Source organism: Nymphaea colorata, chromosome 5, assembly GCF_008831285.2.
Source record: "Nymphaea colorata isolate Beijing-Zhang1983 chromosome 5, ASM883128v2, whole genome shotgun sequence".
In the NCBI taxonomy this organism is placed as follows: domain Eukaryota; kingdom Viridiplantae; phylum Streptophyta; class Magnoliopsida; order Nymphaeales; family Nymphaeaceae; genus Nymphaea; species Nymphaea colorata.
The window spans coordinates 14,589,000-14,610,337 of NC_045142.1; the positions used below are offsets into that span (position 1 = coordinate 14,589,000).

The 21,338-nt window shown below is 38.1% G+C and overlaps 1 protein-coding gene across 1 annotated transcript; it reads right to left on the reverse strand.

Annotated features, from left to right (window-relative positions):
* Positions 1–945: 945 nt before the first annotated feature.
* LOC116254212 (protein transport protein SEC23-1) lies at positions 946–19,237 on the reverse strand. The gene is made up of 7 exons (XM_031629423.2): positions 19,125–19,237; positions 18,901–19,045; positions 17,587–18,362; positions 15,276–17,096; positions 12,904–13,020; positions 3,538–3,609; positions 946–1,347 (listed from the first exon to the last, which is right to left on the reverse strand). Exons 3-7 carry the CDS (start codon positions 18,217–18,219, stop codon positions 1,210–1,212), a joined length of 2,781 nt encoding a protein of 926 aa, XP_031485283.1. The 5' UTR covers positions 18,220–18,362; positions 18,901–19,045; positions 19,125–19,237; the 3' UTR covers positions 946–1,209.
* Positions 19,238–21,338: the final 2,101 nt, after the last annotated feature.

A 21,338-nucleotide genomic window follows, 5' to 3' on the forward strand; every position in this document is an offset into this window, starting at 1 on the left:
AAGATGACCGTTGCAGCTTTAAAGAAAAACCTTTTATTAGATTTTAAAGGATGGCTCGTGCTTTATCAAGAATAAAAAAATTAATCATGAAATGATAAAAGAGTATCCAGACAAAGTTTTTATTCCGAGTCATGGCATGTTTGGAGTCCACCTTAAATTTCAATGATGCAAAATCCACTTAAATTCTCCAGACAATAAAAGAATACTTGTTTTTTGAGCTGGTAGAGATACCAAACCATTTCTCACCAGGCATCAGGAAAGTGAAATATCACAACAAATCCCCCTTCTCTAAGGGCCGATCATTCAAGTATTTCTCCTCATTCTCGTGTAAGAAGACCTTTATTTTGACCAGCAGAGGCAAACCAATTTGCACCAAGTGCCGGAGTAGTAAAATCCCCACATTTCACTATCAGAGAGCCAAGATGTGTCGTTCGTGTAAAAAATTATGAGCAATCAAACAAAGAAAGAGAAGGCTTGAAAATAAAAAATCATGAAAATATGTCATTCCTTCTCCTTAAGTCAAAAGACGTATAGAAATGAAAGGAATCCAATTCAATATGAATTGCCACTGATTTTAACATCGATTGTGATTTTAACACCAGTTGCGATCTTCAATCATCGCTGGAGGATCACCACCAACACTGCTGCCAACAAAATTAGTTGTGACCTCTTCGATTTTACTAGGCTAAGAAAAATAACTTCGGAGAGGAACAAAGAAAAAAGATGAACGAAAGAGAGGACAAAACGTGAAAAAAAAAAAAAAAAAATTGAATCCATGATACACACACACATGTGTGTGTGTATATATATATATATGTCAGCAAGTCATACAATTCCAATACATTTTCATGATTATCCAAGATGATACAGCTACCGAACTTTGGACCGTCCAATAATAGAAATTTTAAAAATGTGACACAAATAACGGAAAGACGAAGAACCAAATGGATGTAACATGGATTTATTGCTTATTGTTTCCCACCACCGTAATAATGAAAGAAAAATAAAAATAGTAAATAAGAGAATTCGTTTACAGAAACAGAAAGAAATAACACATTTAATTCTTATCAGCAAAACATTTGCAATTTAATCAGCTTCAAAAGCAAAAAACAATTCATGTTGGCGACTCTCAAAAGTCAAAAGCACTGTGCCCTGCCATGAACTTGAGCTGGAAGCTTCTAAGTCCCTAAAAGAGAATGGGAGATGCAGTTAACTGGGTTCCGGAGGGACCAATTTCAGGCTGCGCATCCACTCACAGAAGCTAAGATCATCGACGTGGAAAAAGCTACTCTTGAGCTTGGTTCTCTGTTCATTCGTTAATCTGGAGAGCTGAGGAAACCTGGCCACCTGTCAAATTGAAACCACTCGTCACTTCAAATTGCATGTGGAACTTATGTCTCAGAAAAACCCCTACAGTAAATACTAACTAGATTTTGAAGGAACTGCAAAATACAGAGATCATCTGGAGCTAAAAGGAAGAAGGTTCATTTTGCATAACCAATACATAAGATTCTACTCTCATAGCTGCAATAACAAATTAAATTTCTAGGATTAATTAAAATAAGAAACATCAATGGTCCTCAAGAGTGGAACTAAGTCTGCACGAAATGCTCTCGGGAGACAATAAAATTCCTTCAAGAGATCATTTGTTTCACCCTGTTTCACAATGACTTCTCTTTGGGAACCAGTCTACCCAAAACAGGCTTGCCTGTGAGCACCCTACATGCTGGAAAAAAGGGGTCTCTTTGTCTTAGGAAAGGAATGAAAATTGAAAGACACAACTCATGTATTTAACGTGGTAACCATCAACTCCAAAGCGTAAAAGACAACGCAAAATATGAAGGCATGCCGGTGGCTTCAACAAATATTGTAGCACACACGATTATAAATAGTTCCAAACTAACTTCTTGCTTTTCAGATGTATATAGTGTTCTCAAATAGGCATGAATCCACCAATTCCAACTGAAATAGCTCTCTTGCAATATGATTGAAATGCCAAGCAGCGGCTCATAAAAAATCAGTCGTTTTTCACACAAATCACTGAAATTGGGTGAGAATCGGGCAATTCAACTCGAATAGACCGATTTTACACCTGTTTTTCCACCACTAGTTTTTCCATTGTATGCAACTTTTGTCAGCAGAAACAAGGCACGGTGTCATCAGGTTATTAAGTTTTCTACATTTTAACAATTTTTGTTTTTCTCAAGTATTTATGCTTTTATATTATTTTTAACTTTTTTTTCTTTTGTGATTTGTTGATATTTTTAATTCAATTTAACTTTTAAAATTTAAAACACATTTTTCATTAATGCAATTCATAAATGATTCCATCTCCGATTCATCAATTAGCCCAATCTCTGGCTTTCCGGTTCGATTCAGAAACCGGTTATAATAACATTGGATGTATAAGTCTGGTCACTTATTTGTTGAGCAGGAACAAATTGAGTTATTCATGCTGAACAAGACGTTGCCTTGAGACCGAACACATATCATGATGATTCACTAGACAGTAGTTGTAGAAGTGAAGGCAGCAAAATCATGTCAACCATCAGGCAGGAATTTTGTTATATGCAGTCAAGCTAGAGGTAGGTTTCCACTTTCCAGTGGATAATATGGACAGTGAAGATGATTCACCAACCAACAATTATACATTTTAGTTGTCAAAATCCTGACTAGTCTAACTACTCGGTTGAGTTGGTCATCGATTGACCTGTGCCTTAAACCAAGAAGCAGTTGGTCAGATTAGTCGATTAGCTGGCCCAATCATTGGTCAACCGATTAATCGTTGACATATACATACATACATGTGTTCTTTGTATAGATTTTTCTCCATTTATTTCCAATTAAATGTATCTATCTATAGTTGATCGACTTCAGCTGAATCAAATCAACTACTCATTTAAGGGACTTGAACAATCTGTTTTCAACTTTTGATTTTGACAACTTAGATATATACACATGATAATAGATATATACATATGATAACATATATATACTTGGTATGTACATGTATCTGATATAAATATATATGGAAGAACATACATGCATTTACATAAATTCCATGGAAGTGGAAAGGAGCTGGTTTGATAGAAGGACCTTGCTCTAGGAGAAAAGAAAACAGAAAGGGACCAGCTGCTTTCCTATTCTCTGAACAGGCTGATCTAAAATTTCCAGAATATAAACAGAAGAAATCAAACATGAACTATGCTTACTAAACAGAAATATAATACCTTCTTCAGAAGAATCAAAGATAATCTTAGGTTCCTTTTCTTAGGTAAATCAATCACAATTATGCATTTCATATAAATGAATTCAAAGCATTTGCATCTACTTCCAGAAGCTGCTGACCAACTGCCATTGTAATTAATAAATGTACACTGTAAATTGGGAAAAAAGGACCCCATGCCTATAAAATGGCACTGCTGCATCACAAGCCTAATCCAGTGACAGGCGAGAAACAGTAGTTACAGATTAAACCCAAAACCAGAAACAAAGAACAGAAGGTAAAATGCATGAAAAGTTTATGAAGAGCAATACCTGCTCATAAGCAGGATCTTTATGAGCTGGTATCAGCCGAGAAACAAAATAACGTGCTTGAGAACTTCCTTCCTGTGATCATGGAAAGTGGAAAATCAAAGATATCACTAGCGTCAATAATGGAGTAGGCTGTAGGCATATAATGCAAATAACTAAATAAAACATCCACACAACATCTGAGAACGACTTTTGACAATTTAATTGAACTTTTTATAAATTTGTATCTCATTTATCTAAGAGGACTCTCATAAACATTCTTACTAATATATGCATAAGAAAAAACCAACGAACCAAGTTACTTCACTATCAATATTTATATGTTGGTCGGTAACTGCTTTTACGGTCTTTCACCAAATGGTAGGTCATAGCCTATTCATGTTTAAATTTCTCAAAAATTGTACTGAAATCAAATGTAAGTACATTATTTGTTCATATTATCATCTAGGGTTAAACATTCCCTTACTAGAACTTAAACCCCAATTTTAAAAACCTATAATATATATGAGAAAATGAACTCCTCCAGCCATCCAGATGCTCTGGTCTCTCACACATGCAAGATGGCTAGACATCCACATCTTTATATGTCACTCATGTACCAAATAGCTAAAAATTAAAAATCCATCACTATAAGCACCATGAATTCATTGTTAAAAATACCATGAACTGTTGCTGCATCATCAACCGTCACTAACACTCATCTGATGACTCTTTTCTAGTGAGATTTTTTATTTTTAAACCATCCAGAGTAGCATAGACCACCATAAACCACGGCTAATGTCAATCTAGTGACTGTTTTTCAGCAAAAAAAATTCTGAATTCTAGCTATCCGGCACACAGCAACATTGAACTGTCCTCTATATAAAAATATGGTGAGAGAGAATCAAAGTGTTTTGGTGTAGCCAGGCTAAACGACAATCATTCACTTCACTAATGGTATAGATGAATTAGCTAAATTTTTTGGTTCCTAGAACTAGAATAACGATTTTTTAACCCGACACAATCCTATGTATTATGAGCTAATGATTCTTATAATGTGCTTTAAAGTTTCCTACTTATAGATAAACTTGATCACATCTATGAAATCGTCTTCACCATCTCATCATTGGACCAAGATGGTTTTGGGTTGGAGAATATGAGGCACATAAAACTTAGGGACACCATTTTAAGTACTACACATCAAAATCTCTCTGCTGATCAAAAAGTAAAGTGGCATCAAATCTCAGAAGAACATATTTTGCCATAACCACAATTATAATTTTCAGGTTTTGAGCAGCAAAGTTTTAGCGGGTAACTTTAGGCAAACTTGTTTTTTTGGAAAAATCTCAGAAATCTTTTTAAAAAATTTTAAAAATCATAAAATAGGGTGAAAGTAAAAATCAATGACAATAAAAAGAAAATTTTAAAAATGACAAAAGTAATGTTTCAAAGAATGATGATAAAAATGATGGTAAGTTGGTAAATAATTAAGTTTAAATCGTTGCTACAAATATCGTTCTTGTGTTTCTAACAGTGATATTTTCTCGGGTATTTTTCAACAATGTTGTTTTTCACGGAAAAAACTCGAAAAACTTTAAAAAATGAAACAATTCAAAGAAATGGGTGAAAGAAACTGATAAGAAAAACATAAATAAAACTAGATAAAAGTGATTAAAAAATGTTTTAATGATGACAGAAATGATGAAAAATAAAAAAATAATTTAGTTTAAAAGAAACTGATAAGAAAAACATAAATAAAACTAGATTAAAGTGATTAAAAAATGTTTTAATGATGACAGAAATGATGAAAAATAATTTAGTTTAAATTCAAACTCGAATCCATGAAAATATCAACATTAAAAAAGAGAAAAATGAAAAAGTTGAAAAAATTGCAAAAATAAATGTGAAAATAAACGATAAATATATTTTCCTATTGTTTTCAAAATATTACGATTTTTTCATGTTTTTTCGTTTTCTTGTTTTCCTTGTTAACAGTGCAATATTTTTGAAAATATCACGATATCTGTGACATCCTTTAAATAATGACAACTTTTTAACCCACTTTGACTCTTTTAAAAAAGTTCAAAACTTTAGAGAAACATAAGCTGTTTTGTATGATTTGTAAAATTTTAAGAGTTTGGGTTTTTATGTAATATAAGGGAAACATGACAACAGCTAACGAAATTTATACAGACTTGTAAAAAAGGTTTAAAGATTGTAAATCGACCCATTTTTATGCTTTTAATATGCTCTCATCCTCAAATCTCTCTCTCTCAAAAGTCTAGCTGTGCAGCAGCCTGCCTGTGAGTGGCCGGCACTCTCTCTCTCTCTCTCACACACACACACACACACACACACACACACACAGAAAGTCTAGCCGTAAAGCAGCTGGCAGCAGCCTTTCCATGAGTGGGCAGCACTCTCCCTATATATCTCTCCCTCTTCTATTATTGTTGAGTGTGTCGACGAACTCGTCGATTGTGAGCATCGCTTTTTAAAAAAACTGTTCAGTTTTAAGGAAACTTACCACATTAGAAGACCGGAAAAAGGTGAAAACATGACAATACATAATAAAAATGCAATAAATTCATTCCACATTTTTTCAGTTATTTTTTGTTTGTTTGTCATTTTTTGTTAATATCACGATATTTTCAAAAATATTGTACCATAGAGGCACATGGGGCACAACATTCTCTCTCTCTCTCTCTCACACACACACACGCACACACACACACACAAAAAACCCACACCCCACCCACAAACCAAGATGACATGCCCCACCCTGAAACTGCGATCATATGGACAAAGCAATTTGATGCAAAATCATAATTTATAACTTTGTAAGTAGTAACATACTAGTCATGTACATTGTATTATATGACAGAGAAATAGAGAATATGTACGTATAGTAGATTAATACTATATAAATAGTAAATATATATTATATAATACATAATGCAATAGACCAACAGTTTATTACAGGATACAAAGAAAAAGAGTAACAGAATATAGCGAAACTGAATTACAATATAAAACAGAATTAACTTAATAAAAAGGTTATCTAAACAGTAAACAATCTATAAATATAAATATAAACTTAATAAACATAATTAACATAATAAAAAGAATCATGTAAACAGAGTTACAGAATATAAATATAAACAATAACAGTCAAATGTTGAAAGCTGAAACAGAATATAAAGTAAAAAACAAAATATCAGTATACTGTATATTGTTGCAAGGGATTACAGAATATAAATATAAAGAGAGAATACATGAGAGCATTGAAATTTAAGGTTTATCATTTATGAAGGTCGACTGGAACAGACTACACTGACAAGAAAGCGAGGCAGTGAGGAATCAAAGAAAGATTTGAATCCAGTCCTGATTTAGAAAATATGCACCACAACAGTCTCGAGCACCCATTCGATCCTTATTAAATAGTCCCTAAGAGCCCTGCTGAGAGACTCTTGGATGTCTATGGACTAGGCGCAGGCTGGAATAGTTAAGTCTATTCCAAAGTGATAGAAATGTAGCACCAATATTTGTAACCCGAAAACAGCACTCACGCAGGAAGATAGAGAGAGAGAGAGAGAGAGAGAGAGAGAGAGAGAGAATGAAAACAAGAAGAAACTGAGGAGAAGAAGCCGTAGCCAAAATGGTTTGCACGGCCTCTATTTATAATCTCATTTTCAGAATTCTAAGAGTCTCCAATCGTAGAATCCTAGGAGATTTCACAAGCTCCAAGGAAATTAATTACATCATAGAAACCTAAGAGACTTCACATATTACAAGGATATTAACTACAACATAGAATCCTAGGAGACTTCCCATATAACAAGGATATTAACTATAACATGGAATCCTAGGAGACTCTTCACATGTTACAAGGACATTAAATATTTTAACACATTCTACAAGGAGGTGGAATCCTAAGAGACTCCTCTTCAACGTGCTGGTGAATGATTTATATTTTAACACCCTCCCTCAAGTTGTGCATGGTTTTGCACCATGTACAACTTGCCTTTTAGAAACCAGAATCGTTCCTTTGTTAATCCTTTTGTAAATAAGTCTGCAACTTGTTCATCTGTACGAACATAAATAGGCTGAATTTCCTTGTCTTCCACCTTTTGTCTAACAAAGTGTTGATCAATCTCAATGTGCTTTGTTCGACCATGTTGTACGGGATTAAAGGCAATGTTAATAGCGCTTTGATTATCGCACATTAACATTGATGTTTTAATCTTTTCTCCAATGTTTTCTAGCAAATGTCTAACCCATGTAACTTCAGCAGTACCTGCAGCCATGCATCTGTATTCAGCTTCAGTGCTGGATCTTGCTACTGCCTTTTGCTTTCGACAACTCCAAGACACAAGATTACGTCCAATGAAAATACAAAAACCAGAAATGGACTTTCTTTGATCGGGATCTCCAGCCCAATCTGCATCTGTGAATGTCATAAGTTGATGTCCAGTAGTTATATTTTCACTCTTACCATAAACTAAGCCATCTCCTGCTGTCCCTTTAAGATATCTTAATATTCTTTTGACAGCATCCATGTGAGTATCTCTAGGTGCATGCATAAATTGGGATACTTGATTCACAGCATATATAATATCTGGTCTAATAAATGTAAGATATTGAAGTGCTCCAACAATACTTCGATATTGCGTAGGATCTTCATGTAACTCCCCATCTTGAGCACTTAGTCTTTGATTTAGAACACTAGGAGTTCCAACAGGCTTACAATCAGACATACCTGACTTTTTCAACAAATCCAACGTGTATTTCTGTTGTGTCAATGTGAGGCGATTATTGTGCCTATCAATCTCCACTCCAAGAAAGAATTGTAAATCACCAAGCTCTTTCATTTTGAAGTTTTGCATCATCAAAACTTTAGCTTCTTCTATGTGTTTTTCTGAATTGCCTGTGATAACAATATCATCAACATATATAAGAAGTAAAGTAAATATGTTTTCCTTTCGATAAATGAAAAGAGAGTGATCTAGAGGACATCTCCGAAAACCACATTCTTGAATCTTGCAAGAGAAACTGTCAAACCACGAACGTGAGGCCTGTTTAAGTCCATAAATAGATTTTCTTAGTTTGCAAACCCATGCATGAGAGTCTCCTTTCGTGTATCCTGCAGGTTGTTCCATATATACTTCCTCCCTTAAATCACCATGAAGAAAAGCATTCTTCACGTCCATTTGATGTAGTCTCCATCCATATTCCACTGCCAATGATATAATCACGCGAATTGTTCCCATTTTGATCACAGGGCTGAATGTCTCATCATAATCTTCTCCATATTGTTGTGTAAACCCTTTTGCTACTAACCTTGCTTTGCGTCTTTCTATGCTGCCGTCAGGTTTGTATTTAATTTTGTATACCCATTTGGAGCCCACTACGTTCTTTTCGTGTGGCCTCGGAACGATCTCCCATGTTCCACATTCATGCAAGGCATCCATTTCTTCTTTCATAGCCTTTCTCCAATGATGTGATTTTGATGCTTGATCAAATGAAGTAGGTTCTTCCTCCTTGCCAACTTTTGCCATGAATAACTGAAAATCAAGTGATAAAGAATCATAGCTAACCCACCTGTGAATGGGATGACGAATGCGTTGGGATCTTCTAAGGTGGGGCATGTTGTCTTCTTCACTGTGAGCATCTCTGTCCCTTAGTCGTCGACTGTAGATAAGACCCGAATACCGATGTGCATCGTTGCTCTGTTCATTATTGTTTTCGTGATGACTTGATGACTGTGTTGGATCTTCTTGATTTTCACTTTGAGCCATATCCGACGGTTGTATTGCTCTCTCTGAATCTTCACTTTGAGGCACATCATTTTCTATAACAGGATCTGCATTGAATAACTGTGTACTGGTCCAGGGATCATAAGATTCAATGGTCATAGGCATTTCATTTGTATTATCAAAACTATGTTCATCAAAAATGACATTTCTTGAAGTTTTGATACGTTTAGTTGTTGGATCATAGCATCGAAAACCTTTATATTCATCAGCATATCCAACGAATCTACATTGAATAGCTTTGTCTTGAAACTTGTTCCTCAAGGCAGCATCAACGTGAACATAGCATACACAACCAAAAACCTTCAAGTTCTTGTAATCAGGTTGTTTGCCTAAGAGTGTAAAATATGGCGATTTAGACATCAAGAGTGTCATAGGCAAACAATTTATTATGTATACAGCAGTATGGAAGGCTTCAGTCCACAAGGAAATGGGCACATTAGTATCATGCATCATGCTCATGGCGCTTTCAACTATATGTCGATGTTTCCGCTCAACTACACCATTTTGTTGTGGTGTGTAAGGGCAGGAAATTTGTCTAGTTATCCCTTTTTCACGGAGAAATTCAATAAAATCAAGCGAGGAATATTCTCCCCCTCCATCACATTGAAAATGCACCACATTGGATGAAAATTTAGTTTGAATCATGGCATAGAAGTTTCGAAATATGTGAGGTACTTCTGATTTGTGTTTCATGAAGTAAATCCAGGTGAAACGTGAGTAAGAGTCAATGAATAAGACATAATATCTTGACCCAGACATGGAATCAATAGGGGCTGGCCCCCATACATCAGAAAAAATAGTTTCAAAAGGTTTGGAAGCCCTTTGATTTATATTATGGAAAGGTAAAACATGACTCTTACAAAGTCCACAACTTGAACATTTTTTGACACTTGAAGTAAGAGGTAAACTTGATCTTGGAATGAGACTATCTGTGACAAGTTTTTCAATGAAATGTCGACCACAGTGTCCTAGCCGACTATGCCACAAATCAGACTCCAAAAATTGGTTAGGGCCCCTTACTTTTGATTGAAAATGACAAGAACTTGGCACTGATGACGCATTATGAGAAAGAGAAAATGTCTTCAATCCTATATCAAAAGTGGATGAATCCTTGGGTAGACATTCCTTGAGGACGTACATATTCCCTTGACGCTCCCCTCTAGCGAACATTTTCTTCGTTTGGAGGTCCTTGACATAGACAGAAGAAGGTGTGAATTCAACAGAAGAGCTTGTATCATCAATGAGTTTAGAAATGGATATGATGTTCTTTTTGATATTGGGAGCAAGAACAACATTAGACAGTGATAGAGACGAGGATGACAATGGAATATGTGCATTTCCAATATGTGTAATAGGATGAGATTTTCCATCACCTGTTATAATGCAACTTCTACCGTAATGAGGGGATAAGTTAGTCAATTTACCTGCATTTCCTGTCACATGGGTAGCTGCACCTGAATCCAAGAACCATTCTCCCTGCTCATTTTGCTTTATAGTCATCTTTGAGAATGCGGCCATCAATAGCTGTTGCATATCTTCAGCGGTGGATTTAGAACTTTGTCCTCCTTGTTTATAATCATGTCTTACCCCTTTGTTTTTATTTTGAGGATTAAACCAACATTGTGCCTTCATGTGTCCTTTCTTGTTGCACTGAAAACAAATTGGTATTTTTCTTGAAGTATCCAAAGGAGACATACCTTGGTTATGTGGTGTTGGTAGAATGCCACGACCACCATGGTTGGAGTTCCCATGGCTCTTACCAAACTTTACATTCATAGCCAACACATTTTGGGAGTTCTCTTGATCAGTCCTTTCAATGACTCTTTTCATATTCATTTCATGTTGGAGAAGTTTACCTTGTAGTTCGTTGAAGGAAGGCAGAACAGGAAGGACCTCAAGAGCTGTAATAAAAGCATGATAATCATGCCCAAGTCCATTCAAGGTTTGCTGCACCTTTTCCTTATCAGAAATGTTATTCCCTGAGGCAGCAAGTTGGTCTGCGACGGCCTTAATACGCCCCAAATAATCCATGATAGACGTTGAACCTTTGCTCAAATTCTGAAATTCTTTCTTTAAGTACATAATTCGAGCTTCTGATATTTGGGAAAAGGTATCAGCAAGGGTTTCCCATAATTCTTCTGCAGTACAATCATCAGAAACTGAAAGTAACACTTGTTGAGATAAAGTGGACAAAATATACACAACCAGACTTTGATCACGTCTCATCCACATAGCATGTTCAGGATTGTTGTCTTCATGAACAGCAATAACTTCTCCTGCCTCATTTTTTATTTCCTGTAAGATGGATATTGGTGGAGCCTTTGTTGAACCATCGAGATGTCCAAAGAGGCCTTGACTTCTTATGAAAGGCATGATTTGCCTTTTTCAGATCAGATAATTCTCATGGTTGAGTTTTTCGGTAATAAGGTGAGGAAGAAAACTTGAGGACATGCCAGAATGCGAAAGGTTTTCCATGACAGCAGAAAGGAATGGTATATAGGTAGAAGATGAGAGGGAAAGAAGACACGATATAACAAGTTGTGTCCTTGGTAAGCAAGAAGAAAAAGGAACAAGAATTGCGCAAGAGAAAAGTAAATTCAGGATAGAGACAAGATGAGAAAAGAGTTCTAACCAGATCAGACCTGTTTGGGCATTTCGTTTGGTAGAGATAACGTAACCTGGCGCTCTGATACCATGATAGAAATGTAGCACCAATATCAGTAACCCGAAAACAGCACTCACGCAGGAAGATAGAGAGAGAGAGAGAGAGAGAGAGAGAGAGAGAGAGAGAGAGAGAGAGAGAATGAAAACAAGAAGAAACTGAGGAGAAGAAGCCGTAGCCAAAATGGTTTGCACGGCCTCTATTTATAATCTCATTTTCAGAATTCTAAGAGTCTCCAATCGTAGAATCCTAGGAGATTTCACAAGCTCCAAGGACATTAATTACATCATAGAAACCTAAGAGACTTCACATATTACAAGGATATTAACTACAACATAGAATCCTAGGAGACTTCCTATATAACAAGGATATTAACTATAACATGGAATCCTAGGAGACTCTTCACATGTTACAAGGACATTAAATATTTTAACACATTCTACAAGGAGGTGGAATCCTAAGAGACTCCTCTTCAACGTGCTGGTGAAGGATTTATATTTTAACACAAAGTAGGCATGCGCCTAGGTGCAATGTCACCTGCGTCGCTTATGTGCCTGCACTTAGGGGAAGCAGATGGAGTAGCAACTAGGTGTGGCCTAGGTGCAAGCATTTAGGTGGTGCAGGTGGGGTAGCAACTAGGTGTCGCCTAGGCAACACCTCAACAACACATCCAAAGTTAACAAGAAATACTAGTGCACAGCATCAACATATTACAAAACCCATTCTAAATTCCACCTCACACCAGGTTACAAATGTTTATTCTTAGTCGGCCCTAGACAACTCTTACTAAAACTAGGAAATGCTACACATTTCGTGATGGCGACCAGTTGTAACAATAAGATAGTGGTCAGAAATGGTAAGTAATTTTCAAGCCTTAAGCAGCAATGAAATGAGTAAAGAGACAATACAAACTTTGAAAGCAAGGATGCGTGGAGCAGGAAACCGTTGTTCTGTGAGCTCCTCTGCAAGTGTCTTACAGGCTGCTAAAGCTGCTGCATTCTTGGCTTCTTGAGCTGCAAGATCAGCACCCTGAAATCCAAATCAGCACCCAAGAGCCAAGCCCATGTATAAATTAGAGATTCAAGAGGTTGAAGTTAGATAAGGAAACATCAGCTTTTATTTGAGCTACAACTTGCATAGACATGCTGCATAGAATATGCTAACAAAACCTTTAACAAATCCATCCAGTGAAAAGTAATGCCTTACAATCGAACTAGTAGTCAGGATATCATCAAAGGCTCCTAGAAATCCACACCACTTGCAAGCATGTTTTCAAGAAAATTGACCCATCTTCCTCCAATGAGGACTGCTGTCCTCTAAGAACTCATACGAAACAATTCAAGCTCATATTCTATGGCACATGAGCAATATTACAAGTGTGTGTGTGTGTGTATGTTCCATATCAAGTGTGGGTTTATGTCAAAGTCTCAAAATATATAGAGTAAATATCTCTGCATATTCTTCAAAATTCAAAAACCTCTAATGTTTCAGATCAGTGTGAAACGAACCTAAGGTAGGAAACTTTGAAATACTAGTGGGCTAATACCTTATCTCAATCCATCAGCTCCATAACCAACTGCCAAGTGAATCCCGCAAAAGGAGCTTCTGAAAAGAAACCGTAATGACCAGACCAAAGCACGCCAAGCATACAACAATTGGTCTTCAACATAACCTCATTAGAGCAAAGCGCGCCTACTTCCAGGATATGTAACATGGGTACGTTAATTTTGGTGGAGTACCCATACCAGTCGGGTGCAAAACCGGTACGGGTCAACTCGTACCGGGTACGGTCAATGTACCCGGGTCTGTATCCATCCAAAAACAGACTCGGTCAATATTGACTGAGTCCATTTTCATTCAAAAATTAAGGTTTTTTTTTTTTTTTTGTTTTCATATTTCCTTTCAAAAACAAAGAGCCTCGACATAACTCCAGCAAGGGCTCTGCTTTGCTCTTCTCCACTGTTGTTTGCTAAGGAAGAACTCCAGCGACCTCCAGCAAACTCCGACAACCTGCGGCGACCTCCAAAGACCTCCGGCTGAAATGATTTGGGCCAAAGTTGGCTGATTTGGGCGATATTTCGTCCGTCGACCTCCAACAACCTCTGGCGATATTTAGCACCTTCTATCGAATAGATTCTTTTTAATGAATAGATCCGATCCCGGCAACCTCCAATGACCTTCCTGCATCAACTAATTTTCTTTTTATTGTTGTTCTTAGTAGTAATTTTGTTTTTCTTCTTTTACTAGTTTGTCATTTTTAATCTTCTTTTTCTCATTCGAAAATCATATTGTCTGCCCTTTCTCTTTTGCATTTATATTCAACCATGCTCCACAATGTTGAGCCGTTCCAATATTTTTCGTATTTGGTGCCTAAGTCCTGCATTTTCTATAACTTAGCCATTTCAGTTCAACATTTAGTTCTTCAATTCTAGTTCCACAATGTTGAGCTGTGTTTTGGAAGTGAAAATTCGACTGAAGTTCATATTTGACTGTCTAGGCCCCAGGGAACTGCTCAGTTGTCCATATGTTTAAAATTTTTCATAGGTTTCTTAAACACACTGCTGTAAGAGCCGCTGATATATATTTTCTATGTTGTTATTTGTTTATGTTGATATATATTTTTTATTTTGATATATAATTTCAAGTATTTCTTCTTGTATATATATATATATATATATATATATATATATATATATATATATATATATATATATATAATTATGTATGTATGGTTGCACTTGTACCACTGCACCTAAGTTTTTTGAAAATGGTCCGTACCCGACACGTAGCCGCACTGGTACTTGTACCTATGTGACATAGCTTCCAGGCAATTATTGCCGATTTTTATAGCTCCTACAGGCACATATGGACTTTAACCAAGATCCACTACTTAAACTAGATGTTATCTAAAGAAGCCAACAACATTGGTATGTAGGTGAGAATATGAAGCTGAACTCATTAAATACACTTGTCACCTTTGCAATGAAATCACTAAAATCTCTTGGATGAATTGAACATACATAAAAACAATAATGGAGACATACATATAATCTCCCTATTCAAAATATTTTTTGTTGAAAATTCACTAGTTGCTGAATCTCATTTAAAACTTGAAATGATACAATTAAACGCAGGGTTCCAATCAAGAACATCATCAGCATGTCAAATACACAATCCATGAAAAACCCCTAAGCAGACGGTGGATTAATAAATAAATCATGTAAGGACCAAGTTTTTCAAATGCAGCAGTTCCTTTGAAACACAAAAAAAGGTCTCATATTTACCAGCCAGATGAAGACATCTGTTCCATGGTCAAGTACAACTGCAGCATCAGATTGCATTGCAAGATCATATGCAGGCAACTCTTCAAAAGTTCCTCCTTCACAATGCATTAAACAACGTGGTGCCAACATACGAACAGACAAATCAAATGATGCATTTAAGAAGATGTTTCTTAAAACAGATCTTTCATCTTCATGGCCAATGATACCTCCCAAAAGTGGCCCTCTTCTTAAATGGAATAAGTTCTCGGGCAGCATGGAAAGTTCCTTGGGGAACCTATGAAACTTTGAGTTAGATATTTGTGTTCCAAATCTCAAAGAAATATCCTTTACTCTTTCATCTATTGTGAACCGCATATCACTTGCCTCTGCAGAATTTTTTGCATGTAATAAGGCCCTCTTACCAATAAGAGTTGCTGCAACTTCATCTTGAACACTTTCCAAATATGATGACAGACCATCAACAGCTGCCAACCGAAGAGTAATTATTCTAGAAATATCAGCCTGATAGGAATTTGAGTATCGAATAGCAAATTGGAAGTAAATGTGGTTCTCCTTTATGTCATTTTTAGCTTCCATGGACACACAAAAGCTTTGAGTCTCTTCAACACTTATCATTTGAACATAGGTAGCACTGTCATTTTCAAAATTCTCATGAGTGTCTGAAGTAGCCTCCTCACCGGGGCCTATAATTTGTGTAACAAGTATAGAATCAGAACACCGTATTTCAAACATGCCATGAGAACCTGCAGATCTGGTAGCAGCTCGGCGTAAATTAGCACCAAATGCCTCACCAAAATCGTCATGCAGAACAAGCACACCTCCAGATGCCTTTGCAAGTGGCTGTAAGACTGGTATTCTTACTGGGCAGGTACCAGCACATAGAATATCGACCACTATATCATGCAAGTGAGCCTTATGACCCAACTGCTCCATCCATTTCATTGCTGTCTTTTCCATATATGCATAGTTAGGATGGGTAAAGGAGTGTGGAACTGAACCAGGCCCGTAAGTGTAAGGTCCACCAGCACAAACCAATATCCTGCAACTGCCTCCCGCTCTTTTCACTGCCCCATGGTAGGCATCGGCTGATGGCCCTTGAATAATTGCTAAGGCAACTTCCACTGCTACACCAAGACAACGGTCCCTAGATGCTTCAGGCAAACTCAGTTTATATGGCATCATAGAAGAAAAAATGTTATGACAAACAGAACGAGATACATGAACAGGTGACAGATAGATTCCTGTTCCATATATCAATGCCTTTAGCGACTCCTGATTTGGACTTCTGCTGCCCGGAAGGACATCTGCAGAAGCAACTGTGTCATCTGAGAAATCATAAACAGAGACTGTTCGACCATAAGTTATAATTCCTATTCTTATAGTTGGAGGAAGGGATTCAACAAATGCATGCAATGAACTCTGCAAGTGTTGGAGGTGGGCTTCATCTAAGCATTCATCTATAACAAGAAAGACAGGTGCAGACATCCGAGAATCGGAAACAGGAACAAATCCAGGCCGTCGAATTCCAGTTTCAACATAATCAACTAGGTTAAGAGAGAGCTCAGGCCAGTTACAAAGCTCATCTTTAGTTACTGCTCTGTATTCACCATCACTACCATTTAGTTTCTTGCAGATAATACAAGTCCATTGTCCTGAGCTGAGAATGACATCACAGTAAAGATTAACATAAGCCCCACAATTTCCACAACGGTGAGGAGAATGTTGCACTGTTTGAGGACTAGGTGTGACCTCTTTACCGGGAGATATAAATGCACCAAATCCCAGACTTGGAACATTCCAGAGCTTCTTATGCTTCAGGACCTACAAGAAAAACTATCAAATTAAGATGTGAACAACTATAAAGTACAACCATAAAATGTAGTGTATCTAATCCAGTGGATTTCACACATAGACATGTCACATGGTTTTGTAGGTATAAGAAAACAAATTTATCACTTCAAATATGTATCCAACTCAAGGGTCAAGGGTCAATTCTTAAAGGACAGAAAGTTCACTAGTAGCATGTCTACAAGAATGCCAAGGTCCCACATAGCAATGCCTACCCATCATAAGCCCCAACAGCTGACATATTTCAGTAACCGTTACACATGAGAGAATATTCTATTAGCATACAGGAAGCTTCTTTATATGTTAAATCAGCTCAACTTAGAAAAGACATATTGCTTATCTACTCGCTTAGTCCAATTCTCAACCATGCCCTACGTTAAAATAAATGTGCAAATAGGCGTAACTGTTATGCAGTTGGAAACAAAACAACGGAATATAGTAGCCCAAGCTTTTGCATGATTACCTTGTGGGCAGAGAACACGACCTGCGGTGATATCTTGCTCAATGCAAGCTCATCGGTTATAGTTGAAGCATTTCCCTTTTGCAAGTCCACTGAAGCACTTGAATTGGAAAAAAAAGAAGAGATTGGCAGTGCTTGGACATGATCGCTTGATACAGGAGAAATCACAGCAGGAATAGCAGGCTGATGGGAAACTGGTGGACTGAAAGTACTAGCTGGTGGCCGAAAAGGCGACGTAAATTGCGGTGGTGAAGGAGGATTGCTGAGACGAGGAACCGGTCCATCAGCCCTAGCATCCATGTAAGGACGCATGGTGGGCACATTAGAACCACCGGGACTTTGACGATTGGCGTCGTTTGAGATAAAATACGGACCCCCGGATTTCACCAAATTCTCCGCGGGGGATGGAGTCGTTGTTTCCTGAGGGGAGAGAAGCGGTGACGGTGAATGTGAGGAGGAAGATAGGAGGTGCGCCGGTTGAGGAGGGTCGTTAGATCTTTGAGGCGAAAACCTACTAACAACAGGTAAAGAAGATGCCGGCGGAGCCCATCTTTTCTCGGGCCGTGGAGTTGGACTGCTTGACGGTGAGCCAATGGTGGAATAAGTAGGTGGGGGAGGGGGGCTATCGGAGGCCATAGTTAATACGACCCCCGATAAGGAATTATCTCCCTATGCAAGTAATACAAAATACAAGAAGGATGGCGGCCGTTACTGCAAAATTCTTGGCCCACGAAACCCTGGTCCTCGACAGAGGAATTCCTTCAGGGGAAAGAGCAATTCTGCACAGATCAATCACATCGTTTTCTTCAAAACATATAACAATTCAGAGATCAAGATCAAATAGATTTCTGTCGTAAACACGCAAGATCGTAGCTAAATCCTCAACGAAACAAAATTTTAAGCGTTACTGACAAGAGCAATCAAGATTTTGCAGGCTCTCGCTAACTCGACCAATAGAGAAAGACAATTTGGGTTCACCGACTAGAAGACCCGTCATTTACAGGTCATCTGAAGGTATTCCAGCTTACAATATCAACATTTTACAATAGGGGCACTCAATCGGCACAAATTCGGACTCCGAAGGTATGGGCTTCTGAATCACGTCTAGGACGCCAAAGGAAAAGAAAGTGACAGAAGGTGGCGCCATAAGAGAAAAAGGAAAGACTCGAGAAGAGGCGACCACACAAAGAAAGAGACCTGCTGGTGCCGGACAGAAAATTACAGAGAAAGAGAGCCAACAGAAACTTCTTTTAAAAGTAACTCGGAAAGAAGGAAGAATATCGCCAAAACCACATCAATGAGTCCCGATTCTCTCACCGACGCCGTCGACCTTCCAACTGACAGGCATACAATTGAGCTCCTACATCAGTCGTACAATCCGGTCCTCCAAAGTCCTCCTTCGCCTTCTCTCTTTCCCTTGCTATTTCCTCTCCTGTGAAACGACATTGACGAAACCACCACCCTGCGAGAATTTATTTGGTCACGATCTCAGACGCGCTAAAACGGGCCGCGGCGGAACGAGGTTTCCTTTTCTACATTACCAAGACTTGCTCGGACGCCGGCGCCGGGCAGAACGGGTCGGATGCCGCGGGGAGGATAACTGAACCGATGCCCTCACACAAATTTCTGTGATCTGAGCTTGTCCGAGCGCTGACGCTACCATGATGTTGACTCAAGCTCGCCCAAGCTTGTAAATAAGACCCAGCCGGACGCCGAAGAGTCTCTGATCCCCCCAAAGCCAGGTCGCAATCAGGCTGGACCCGCAGGAAACCCACAAATATTTGCTCGGCAGCCCCACTCCGGCCCACATGCTTATTGGGCCAGGCCAGTCCGAATGCAGTTCAAGACAGAGGCCAGGCCAGCAGTGGTTAAAAAAAAACACAAACCCCTAGCAACTACCAGTGAGAAACTCCCAATAGTCGATGGGGGTTCCTATTAAACAACTACAGGGATTTCTACCAACCAAAGGTTTTTTATCAAACAAAACCCCAAGAGAGAGAGAGAGAGAGAGAGAGAGAGAGAGAGAGAGAGAGTCCACCTATGGAGGTTAGGGATTTTTTATGTGCATGTATTTGGCCGAGTTGACTGCCAGTACCTGGCCTAGGTCAAGCCCAATCAAGCCGAAAACTTTATCGGCCTGGTTTGTGGGTTGCTCTTGCTGCTAAACTTACCCCATTATGGGCCGAGTACCTGACTACCTATTGTAACCTATCCATAGTCACAATAGTTCATCATCAACCTGGTAGTTCCATATGATAAACACTTTATGCATGCATTTGAAAACTTTTCTTGTCGTACTTTCTTTTGCCACTGATTTTTCAGTCCCATTTGGCAACAGTCAAGTTAAATGGGAGCCAAGTGAATACTTTGAGCCCAGTGGGGCATTAGACAAAGAGATACCATGTCCGTCCATTTCTTCCTCATCATAGTGAAGGCACTGACAAGGCATCTTCAATTCAAGATTTGCAATGGCCTTATCAAAACTACTAGCATTACAACATTAGAGAAATGCCCCTGATCATGAAGAAGGTTCAAGATTCGACTGTTTGTGTTGGAAGGTTCTCTAGCCTGTTGACTAATTAAAGGAAAACATGCTTCATCTATTTCAACTTAAAGCTTGAACATGTTCTCTTGATTAACAACACCTAGGGCTGGCCTTGTTTGATGTTGCCTTTTTCCTAGCTCAGACTTCCACTATTTATAGTGTACTTTCTAGATCATTGTGTGAGCCACTGGTTGGGAAAATAGAAGTTAAATTGGCAGCTTCAATGGCTAGATGTTTATCTTTCACCTGCCATTTATGTTTTCTTAAGCATGTCACCTAACAAATCATTAAATTTTAGAGCAGAGTCGTCATTCTCCCAAGTGCTACAACAGACAAATTGAACTCTTTGATAGCTCGATTTCTATGGGATGACTTCTGAGAAGCTAAGAAGGCCTCACTATATTAGTTGAGGGCAACCCTGTCAGCCCTAATGTGTGTGTGTGTGTGTTTGGGGGGGGGGGGGGGGGTGGGGTTGCAGGGGTTTAAAAGATACATGTGTGCAAAAGTTATCTTCTACAAGTATGTTAAGTGGAGAAGTTCATGGACAACACTTTTCATTGTGCATTCATTTTGGTTCCTCTATGGTATCATGAATTGCTGAAGATGTATTAAGAGAAAATTAAATAGGTTGTGGGGGAGGTAAGATTAGCTTCTTGCATGACAAGTGGTCCAATGTTTGCTTTTCCAACAGATGGGGATAGAGGAAACCTTAGCCTTAGCAGAAAATTTTAGAATGTCGATGGGAGATATAGAATCTGATTTTATCCTTGAACTAACAGTCAAAACCCTTCTTAACTGATTGAGTATTTGGCCTACTGTGAATGGTTACCCTGATTCCATGATGGTCTTAGCAAAATCAAGTCGTAGGACCTCTAGAGTCATATTTGTCCGAAGAGAAATTGTGAGAAGTGTGGGGAATAGGTCTAGCACCCTACAACAAACCCAAGAGGCCAATGACTTGCTTATATTTCTTGTGAAGGTAACTCTCAACTTTAGACAAGAAACAACATAGAGGAATATCTCATGCTATTTGGTGCTTCATTTTGATATAACTGAATATTCTCAAATAAACTATTCACGTTGAATCATCAAATCATTATAGAAGTAAAGTGGAAGCATACTTGAATTCATCTCGAAGAAAGCAATGGCAGAATCTGGCTGCAAGATATTCTAAGGCCTCTACATAGTACACGATCTCTCTCATATGGAA

Bases quoted from the DNA above. Each gene is read 5' to 3' on its own strand.
- LOC116254212 (XM_031629423.2), bottom strand. From the start codon at position 18,219: ATGGCCTCCGATAGCCCCCCTCCCCCACCTACTTATTCCACCATTGGC. The intron at 13,021-15,275 runs GTAAATATGAGA...TTTGGATTTCAG, and splicing joins CAGATGTCTTCATCTGGCTG to GGTGCTGATCTTGCAGCTCA. The intron at 1,348-3,537 runs GTATTGCTCTTC...TCAATTTGACAG, and splicing joins AAGATCCTGCTTATGAGCAG to GTGGCCAGGTTTCCTCAGCT.